The sequence below is a fragment of the Pteropus vampyrus genome, unplaced genomic scaffold (genome assembly GCF_000151845.1).
Source record: "Pteropus vampyrus isolate Shadow unplaced genomic scaffold, Pvam_2.0 Scaffold11, whole genome shotgun sequence".
Taxonomy (NCBI): domain Eukaryota; kingdom Metazoa; phylum Chordata; class Mammalia; order Chiroptera; family Pteropodidae; genus Pteropus; species Pteropus vampyrus.
The window spans coordinates 11,706,956-11,717,834 of record NW_011888792.1 but is presented as its reverse complement, the minus strand read 5'-3'; the positions used below and the strand labels follow the sequence as shown (position 1 = coordinate 11,717,834).

Below are 10,879 nucleotides of genomic sequence, written 5' to 3'. Positions count from 1 at the left end.
TAGCAGAGTGCTTGGTAAATAGTAGCTGCTTATTAAATATCTGTTGTTTGAAATCAGTGTTTAATGAATTACCGACTCAGTGAATACTTCAGATCTTTCATTATGTCCCCATCCTTGCAGATGGACTTGACAACCACAAGCAAAGCACTAATATATTATTGGAAAAAAAATATATTTTAAACATGATATTTTAATTAGGAATAAAAGAGAAAGGTGGGATATTTTAAGATAAAGTGAATGTATGTATCATGGTTTTTAAGCCGATTTTAAGAGTAACTTAAAAACTTAAACATATGTTTGTATGATATCTGTTTGGGCCAAAGTGATAATATTTTGAAAAACCATGTTTCCACCACCTATAGCTTGATAGCTGCAATATTTACATCATTTTATAGTGGATTTTAATAAGTTAAAGGAACTTTGGACTTTCATTCAGCACTCTTAAGCATAAAAGCATAACTAGCATGCAGAACAGTAAAGTTCGTAAGATAACTTTGTCCGTCCAAGTCTGCTTGGGACCACCTAATAAAGGAGGTGTGTCTCTAAGGTCTCCTATATCCATTTAGGGATTTTGATCAGTCATTAACTGGGTAACAGTTGTAGCTGGTTACTTCTTTTTAGTTTAATGTGTAAATGTATGGGTGTATGTTTGTGTCTTTTTATAAGAATGTAAAAGATTTCATAATGCTACAGTATTAAGTCATATTTCTGTTCTTGATAATGAATAGTAAATGTTTTTATAATGCTATCGTATATTTACAGAATGCTTTTTATAAGGTATTGATGAGTAGAAGAGAAGTTTGTAAAGTTTAAGCAACATAATGTTCTAAAACCTAGAAAAAGTTAGAAGCAGAGCAGGCGAAAATATGGGTAAGTGCAAAGCGAATGTTTTAAAATAAATAGCACTTGGATGACCTGAGATGTCAGAACCAGAGACAAGGGTGTGTGTTTGTCAATATATCCTTCATGTTTTACAGACTCCTAAGGGAACAAGGGAAGATACAATTTCACCTTTTCTGTGCCAAAACATTTTAATTATATCTTCTTCCAACTACAGCGGTTCAGTAACCAAGGAGCTGACATTGATGCATGTGTTGATAAAGCTGCAAACATTCAAAATGAGATTAACAAAGATTTTGAGCAAAGGGTGACAGCTAATTTTGCACAGTTTTCTGCATCTAATTCAGGCCAGCGTAATAATAGAATATTTTATAACTGTTTTGTTATTCAAAAGGACTTTTATGATGCATTTATGTTTGTGGATATCTTTGTATCATACTCAAGAATTATCTGTCTATAGCTTAAAACTATTTGCATCTATGTTGTAACCCTGAAACAATGTTAAAGGGAAAAAAATCCTCATAAGTTTTATTTTTTATTTTATTTTATTTTTTTGTAATCATACTTTATTCTTGGAACTCTTTGCCTTTACCTTAATTTATCTCAAGCACACTAACAGGGAAATGTATAGGGCTAGCAAACATATATTTTCTAATATTGCTTAGTATACACTAATAAAATCGCCAAGAAAAGTTATATTCAACTATTTAATTAATAAAACTGTAGTTTCTTTATGTTCTTGAGCTCCTTTGAGCACATTTCAGTTTATTTCTTTTCTCTTCTGTTCTCTACTTGAAGGCAGCTGACAGTCTTCTTTCACTTTTCTTTTTGTTTGTGAAATTTTCTTTTTTTTTTTTTTTTATCCACTCACTTCTCCATCTGCTTTCACTTTTGTTTGCTTGGGCCGTCTCTCATCCCAACTTGATAATGAGGAATGCAGTGTGACCCTGACCTCTATCAGCCCATGCATGACCTTCTGACTCTACCATATAACCTTTGACCTTCTCTTTGACAGCTTGATTAATTACCCTGTGTTATGATTTATGAGTAAGTGCTATGTAAAAATAATAGACAACAGGTGGTCCTCTGAAAACTTTTTGTGGCATGTTTTCTTTTACTGACTAACTTGATGAGCTATTTGAAGTTGGAAACTTATTGGGATAATCTATGTTGGGCCATATTATGTTATTTTTATACCATGGAATACAACATTAGAATTTAGGGAGCTACAAGTTGAAGCATGATTGTGACAAACATTTTACAAAATATTAGCAGGGTGCTGTTACCTAAATGCATATTGGGAAGAAGCACAAAACGGAGTCAAGTGACATTTCAGGCGTTTCAATCCCAGGTCACGTCTTGAGAAAATTGCTGAAATAATGGAGGGGGCATTTTTCAAGCAGAGCTGCAGTTCCAACAGCTATGTTTACTTTAACGCTTCACTAGTGACTTCTGATTGGTTGTCATGACCTCATCTCACTGTTGCACCTAGGATGTTGCAACAGTGACATATACATACCCTTCCTGTGAAAAAGATGAGAGTAAACCCAACATACATCTTTCAGAAAAGATGAATGGACAGTGGTTTGTTCATTTTAACCATGGGTAGATGTAGTTTATAGATAAAACACCTTGAGTTTCATTTCCCTTGAGGATGAGCACCTATCTTCTTTCAAACCAAGCAGATAGAATGCCGAACTTGAAAAATATGATTGATAAATCTGTGTGAAACAATCTCTTACAGAGCCTTGAATGAAGACCAAAACTGATAGTTTCATAGGTCAAAGGATTCTACTCTGGCCCCTGACCCCTTTGGTCACATGTGGCTTGCAGTATTGGAAGGTTAATATGCAGAGCTGAGTATTTTTAGCTAATTTTTTTATTTAGCCAACCACTAGAGATTTGAAAAGATGTAGAATTTGCTCCTATTTTTCATTTTCTTCATAATTAGTAATTCATAAGTAGATCGACGTGGATAAATCTTCAGTTTTAGCAAGGTTTCCTCTGGGGTCAAAAGTACATTCTCTTTTCAGTCAGGCATTTAAAAATCATGTCTGTTTGTAGAATCTTCTTGATAAGTACATTTCTATACTGATTTAATTTTTTTTAGTAAGATTTCCTCTTTGGTTCTTTGTGTTTGGCATCACCTGTCTGTTTTGAACCTCTCTGACCTAAGCCATCATTTGTTGATTGAATGATAAATGAACTATTATTTATTAGTAAGTGCATCTATAGACTTCAAAGTAAAAAGGCCCGGAGGCCTGTGTATTCTGTTTAAATTGCTGCAAGTACTTGTGCTAAATAAAATTCTATCTCTAACAATAAACTTTTGAGGTTTCCTGATTAAGAGCTTATGGTTTATAGCCTATAGACACAAGTCTGAAAATTAAACTACAGTTATAGCTATAAGAGGATACAAAATTCAGTGAGATAAATTAAAGAAATAATGCTTACTTATACCGTTGTCTGTCCTATTACCAATGTCTATCCTATTACTTTCTTGATCTTCTACTGGACTGTGCAGTCAAACATAAGAGTTAATTAACAACTTTACGTATGCTTTGTCTCTTGAAATTTTGGGTATTGGAATTGATTTGGGTTAATCATTTTGAAAGATGCCAGAAGTTTTATTTATTTAGTTGCAGAATTTTAGATAATCAGTTTGATCATTTTATCTTGTTAAAGATAACATAAGTCTCCATGTGTATTTGAAATGACCTAACTTAATCTTTTGAGAAATTTAGCATGCTTAAGGAATAATTAAGTATAAAAGAAATACTTCAATATAAAATGTTTAAGATTCTAAGCATTAGAAATGGAGGCCTCCTTATTAGGATGGCAATGTACAGTTCTTTTATGATATTGTATTTGATGCCTGATTTTATAGAGTAGTTTTATAAAATTTTATGGGTACATTTGTTAGAGGTCAAACTAGGATCTTTTTTTTCTTTTACTTATTTATGTGTGTACTGATTGAGTTACTAAGAATAGGCAGAATTAATTTTTAAAATGGTATTCTGATTTCTTAAAATATAAACTGATATTATTCTACCAAAAATGGTTAAATTTAACACTGGTATGTGCTCTGCTTTATTTGCTTTAACTATTTGCTTTGACTCCTTGGTTTCCATATATTAATGTTGACATGGCAAAAATCTTTATAGCTTTATTCTATAAAGAGATTTGTTTGACAGTGTTTATATGTGACAGAGGGAGGAAAAGGTGAAGTTTTACTGCATATCTATGATTAGAGCATGTAAATGGGATAGTTAACTTTATTTTGTTTCTCTAGCTTTCTCCTACTCATTATAAAATGGTTATGAATGGTCTCCATGAATATTGCATTAATTAATCTATCAGGAAAGTTTTAATTGAAAAATGTAAGGTTTTTACGGGATGGTAATTGAATTCGCAACAAAGACATTTATTAAAATTAGCTCTCATTTCTGCAGAAAATGTTTCTGAATATTTCTTGATTGTTATTTCATTAATTAAATTGGCAGTTTGAAATATCTAAATGATATAATATTTTCTAAATAATTCAGGTATTTAAAGAGAAACATTTATCGTTGAAATCTAAATAATAAAAATTCTTTAATTGATTTATATAGTGGTGATTTTAAAATAGAATCATTTTTCATCTGTTGATGCCTCAGTGAAAAATTGACATTGTGTCTTTATAAAATTGGACAAATGAGTCATGTAATTTTCAGTTACATAATCAATAACTTAGACAAATACTACTCCTTTGATGATTTATGTGTGTCTGTTTTTTTATACTTATTTAGATGGGACACATGAAATTTCAGAGTTCATTTAAAATAAATAGGCACAAAAATTTTTCAATCCATGATTCCTAAAAATTGAAGTTAAAAGTTCTACTCAAATTAACCTTTTATGAAAATATTCTTTCTAGTGGTTATAAATTAGAGTAAGAGTTTGGTAATTCTGGTGACTATATATTTTGTCTAAAGAGTCTGCCTTCACTGGGAATTCAGTCGTTTTGCAAAGAAGATGCTCATGTTCTATCAATTTATTAAAGTCCCACTTCGTTACCACGTTTGAAATTTTTCTAGTTATCATTAAAACATAGTATATCACTGTTTTCATTTTTAAGAATTCTAAGGTTCTGTTTTGGGCTTGCTAACTCTAATGTGCGTGCGTGCGTGCGTGCGTGCGTGTGTATGTGTGTGTTTAAAGTTCAATTCACTCAGAGAAGGCAGGGAAGAACATGACAGGAGACCACTTACTCATGGAACAGAATCTAGTAAGGAGGCAATTTTCTTTTTGGCCTATGGTGACCTTTTTTGAGTACATTCCTTATACCAAAGGCAGTGTACTGAATGCCTCTATTTCACCCTGTTTAGCAGAGTGCAACAGTGTTCTTTAACTTACTTTTGGTGGGAGGAGAAGTTATAGCTGAAATTTGAGAAAGGCGTGAAAAGTTGTAAGAGGCACAAGGAAGAGGGGTAGGAACTTCCTTCAAATGTGATTTTAATAACTAGTCAAGTGTGTCCAACTGTAGAAAATCACCAAGTGACAATCTGTCTACCTGACAGTGATCACAATGAATTACAAGACTTTTGAATAGCTATACAGATTAGAATAAAGCAGGACCAAATAAAATATCTTTTGTTGGTAAAACTTTGACTTAACAGCTAAGAAACTGAAAAAAAAAAACAAAAAAAAAACCTCGTGCTTTGATGTAGAACATTTAAATTTAAAATCTTGTAAAGTATCTTATAAGCCTTTCATGAAGAGCTATTTATGTAAAAGTTTTATTCGAACACGTATTGAAGAATATGTGGTACTGTTAATCAATTTGGTATATATTATAGTTTTCATATATGTAAAACAATTATATCTTAATTAACATGGTGTTAGACAATAATATCATCTGATTGGGGATGTGGAGAGAGTTGAAATAATCCTAGTAAAGTTTGTACATAGTTTATAAAATCAACTATTAAAAAAAAAACAACTACGTGCAGCAATGTAGCACATTTCAAAATAAGATAATTTAGTCTATGCTAATATTAATTCATTGTTACTGCTATCAGTTTTTTTTAATCGCCTTATGATTAGTTTGGCAAAAGAATTAGATTTTAAACAAAGGAGAAGATTCTACATACATGTTTTAGAAACATATATCTTTTCTTTTTTTTTTTAGTAAAGATGATTTTTAAAGCTTTATTTTCCATTGCTCTAAAGTTTTTTCATAATATAAAACATGTTTTAAGTATGACCTAACAGATCATTCAAGGCAAAATTGGAACACCCACAGTACAGAATTGAATAGAAAAGACAAGATACATAATACCTTAAAAAATTTGTGTGTGTGTGTGTTTGTCAGTGGTAATTGTCTACCTTTCTCCAATTTCTCATGGTTAGAATATTCCATCAGTAATAACAATATAAATAATACAGAAATTTTTGTATTATTGCTAGAATTAAATCAGACAGAAAAACAAGTTTTTAAAACTTTTTAAAAAGTTTAATAGCTCAATAAGCTGTATTTTAAACTTTGGAACTTGTCTCCTAGTACCTGTTCATTATAAAGAGAGATATTTATGGTAGTTAGAAAATGAAAGAAACTTCAGGATTAGCGAGTTGCTTCCATACATTATAGTAAGGTCTTTTGTTTTATGATTTTTGCGACCTGAAATAAGAGAGGTAAAAAAAAAAAAAAAAACAATCCAAGGTACACAGGTGGAGATTATATATTTCTGATAACATAGATATGTAAATCTGGAGAATGTTAGATTATATTTATTCTTTTTTATCATTCAGACAAAGAAAAAATGCTTATTAAGGCACAAATGTAAAGGAAAGAAAATCCAACAAAATGCAGTTTGAATTGTAAAACTTCAGTTTCAAAGAGGTTACTTTCTCAAAATATCTATTATAAATATTAATGTGGTTTGAAAGTGTATTTTTTTGATAATTTATTTCAGTCATTTTGGGGTCTGGAAGATATGAAATACTTTTTTTAAAATTTAAGCTTTATAGCTTTATGTTACAATTACGTCTTTTTGTTCTTATAGGTAATATATACTTATTTACACACAATATAAACAAACAATTTTAAATGATTTTCTTTTAGAAAAATTAAAACTATAATTTTTTATAATGGAATATTTTAATAAACGTGCAAATATATTAAATAACATGGAATTTTAAAAACTTTTTATGAATTGAAATGATTTCTAGGATTAAATTATGCTGTCTTCTTTGCTTTCAAAACAGGAAGGATACGGTGTAATAGTACTGAATCCCAATGAAAACTATATTGAAGTAGAAAAGCCAAAGATACGTGTAAAATCATCTTCTGATAGTTCATATGAACCAGCAGAAAAACGGGAAAGAAAAGATAAAGTCTCTAAAGAAACAAAGAAACGACGTGATTTCTATGAGAAGTATCGTAACCCTCAAAGAGAAAAAGAAATGATGCAGTTGTATATCAGAGTAAGTAATAACTAAGGCCATTACTTCCCTTCATTATTTTCTTTATGTTTTGTTTCACATAAATTACTTCCTTTTCAAAAAGAAAATATTAATTCTTTAAGTTTTAATCATTTATTTTTCATGGGTGTTACCTAAATGAAATGTATTGTTTTTTATTCAGAATTACAAACATATTATTCTTATATCAGTGTGATATTTTATATAAGTCTCAAAAGCAATTAATAACGCACCATAAAAAACATCAGTCTTCATCTTAGGTGGTGATAGTTTTATTGCATTGTTTTCCTACAAGCAACCATCCATCCACAGTGTCTCAGCTTAACTTCTGAAGGCAGATGGGAGAAGGAAGAGTAATTAATATCTTAATAAATATTTAAGCTAGAATAGTTTAGAGAAAACGTAATGAGGGAACTCTTTCCTTTGCTCTTTTCTTACCCAGAGAACCTTTGCACTTTGTAATGCTGGCAGCATGAAATCATTGTAGCTGTACTGCCCAAGGAGTTCTAATTCTGTAGGGGGCACAAACAATTTTATTTGCACTTTGACATTCTGCTTGATATATATACTGTGCATTCTATATATGAGACAGACTCATGCAATTTTCAAAGCCCTTATTATGGATGCTAGAAATATAATTTAATAGTAAAGCATGTCAAAAATGCTACTGGATAAGTAAAGTAGTAAATTGATATGTTCTTCAAAAGTGAGCAATTCAGAACATTTAAACAGACATTAACATTTTATAAATTATACTGTAAAATAGTAGTATAGTTTGAGATTATTCAGCTTGAGCTATTTTTACATTTACTTTAAAAGCTCATTAATAAAATATTTCATACCACCTTTGAGGGGAAATACATGGCTTTCAAAATTATTTTCTTTAATATATTTCTAGTTCAAGGCATAATTACTACACTTTGGGGAATTGTACTCCACATATTCAAGACATTTGATTATAGGTCAGTCTGTTGAGTAAGTTATGATAGGTAAGCAGTAGTGAAAGCAGCATATAAATTCTCAAGAGCCCAAAATATGTGTCCTCACCAGGAATACCCAAATCATGTCAAGCAATGAGTCAAGCAAAAGTTTGGCAGATTACATTTAAATTTCTGAAAAGCATCTTATTAATATATTATTTGAAAAACAAAAATAATTATTAGACATGGAATCAATAAGTAGCTTGCTTGTTCCAGTGCATTTGTATTCCTGCCTTTTCTATGACTGCATCAGGGTCATTATGTCACCTTCTTTATCAGTCGTCCTCAGCTTCCTACTATATGATCCAGTCTGTCAACCACCATCTTATGATAGAGTTTTAAAAAAACTACCTCTAATATCCAGATTCCAAATAAGAATTGTATAAGGTTTTTTTGAAATGTACAAATCATTAAAAGCATTCACTTGCCTATGTAAAATTCACACAAAAAGTGATTTTGTGTATTGTTTTTTATTGCTTCTTAAACACTTTTATTTGCCTACGATGTGTTCAGATTAAACAGCTATTTGTGACATGTCTAGTAAGTTTTGATCTCTTTTCTATTTTCTCTTTATTTTGTCTTTTGTTCTCTTGTATGTGTGCATTTTCTTTATTCTGTTTTTCGCATCTATTTAGTTTATCCCTACCTCAATTTTTTTCTTATACCAAGAGAAAAAATCTTTTTATGTTGCTTCATTGTTAAGATCTGCTCTCTTTCTCTTTATTGTTTTTCTTTAATTCTTTGATCTCTTTTATACTTCTGCTTTTATACTTCTATATTTTTACTTCTTTCCTTCACATGTCTTTTGCCTCTTTCTTTCTTGTCCCATTTCACTCACCAGTCTGGGTTCCCATTGAAAGCACTAAAAGGCAAAAATAAACTCATGTAGGTAACAGAACTTTATATCTGATAGTCTTAGTTATTAAATGTTATTTTCCTTAATAAACAACTTTCTCTTAAAATCTTCCAGAATTGTGCAAAATAGCAGAGTTAAGCTGATAGTTCTCAGACATACTTCTATATAGTAAGGCATGATCCTATAGTAGGAAAGGGAAGAATGCTTCATTTTGTGTAATGTGCGTTAGTTAATTCTTAGGTAATTTTGATCCTTCTGAAAAGTGACTGCTAGTACTCTTCTTCCCTCTACGTATCTCCAAATAACAAGTGTTTGTAATTTTCAGACACAGAACATGCTATGTGGTAGGGATAAATTAACTTTTATTTATATACTTCTTAAACATTTACATTTTGAAATTGATTATTCTTTGGAACAACCTCGTGAGGTAGATATATCAAATTTTATCCTTATTTTATAATTAAGGAAAGTGCTACACAAATGGTCCATTTTTGTCTGGGACCACATAACTAATAAATGGTAGAACTAAGTTTTGAAACCAGGACTTCTAATTACTGTACATTCTTGCTCCCTTACTTGAAACCACAGTGTTGTAAGTGGTTAGGAAAAAAAATATGTATCCAAAATTTGAAAATTAAACCAATTATGATAAAATCATGATATGATATAGTAAACTATCTGATGATTATGTATATTTTTGACCCATTATTATTTAACAGACACTATTAAATATCTATTATGATTTTATATATAATATATATTTATGACATATAAGTAATTATAAATATATATTGTATTATATATTAAATACACTTTTTCTATTAATAAGATCACTAATATTGATCTAATTTTACAGATGAGGAGACTGTGGATAAAACTTAGCAATTTTCCCAAGGTCACACAGTTCATAATATAAGCTTCATGAAGGCAGGGACTTCATCTCTTTTGCTCACTGCTGCATTCCCCAGAGCCTAGAACAGAGCCTTCGTAATAAATATTTGTAAAGCAGAACTTTCACAATAAATTTTTATTTGAAAATAATGTGGTGTAGTCAGGATTAAAATTGAAAACCACTACTGCTTTTCTTAAAATATGCCCTCCATTCTTAAAGTATGCTACTTGATTTTCTGTGAGAAAACATTCAAACAAACAAACAAACAAACCAAAAAATTACATTTTTGGTCCCCTACCTAATACAAAGGCTGAGAATACATTCCAAAAATTAATGATAAAAAAGTCAGTATGTCAAGATTTATTTGATACCTCGATGTATACATTTTCATCCAAATGTATAAATATGGGATATCCTGTTTTCCTTTTTAGCTACATCATCGTGGTGCTAAAATTATGGATAAAAATGGAAATATTTCATGCTGACCAACTGCCATTTCTGCTTTACATTGTTGCTGATAAGAATCCAGCCAGGCTGCTGAACTTGCTCTCCTCCGTATACCCTTTATGCTTTATGGGATCTGTAACCTGGCTTCCTCCTGTTCTTTCCCTTAATCCAAATTCTATCTATGTGGTAGTGCCAAGCTGATTCCCACCTTTTCCTCTCACCATAATCAGTGACTACTCCTTACTATGACTCATGGATGCTATCATGATTAGTTAGCTTATATGGAATTGATCATGCTATTTTGAGATGTTGCTTGTGGTTTTGTCTCATATTATTATTACCAATTTATCTTTCACACCTGTCCAACAAATCTCCCCACCATCTTCTAGATCTTTTAGTATG

The 10,879-nt window shown here is 30.7% G+C and overlaps 1 protein-coding gene across 6 annotated transcripts in view; it reads left to right on the top strand.

The window, feature by feature from the left end:
- The window catches only part of FAM172A (family with sequence similarity 172 member A), a 363,025-nt gene that overhangs the window by 142,033 nt on the left and 210,113 nt on the right, over positions 1 to 10,879 (top strand). For all 6 annotated transcript variants that reach the window (XM_011378075.2, XM_011378053.2, XM_011378061.2 and 3 more), the window contains one exon: positions 7,087 to 7,305. In XM_011378075.2, the coding sequence (XP_011376377.1) occupies positions 7,087 to 7,305 (219 nt within the window). The remainder of the gene's footprint in view (positions 1 to 7,086; positions 7,306 to 10,879) is intronic.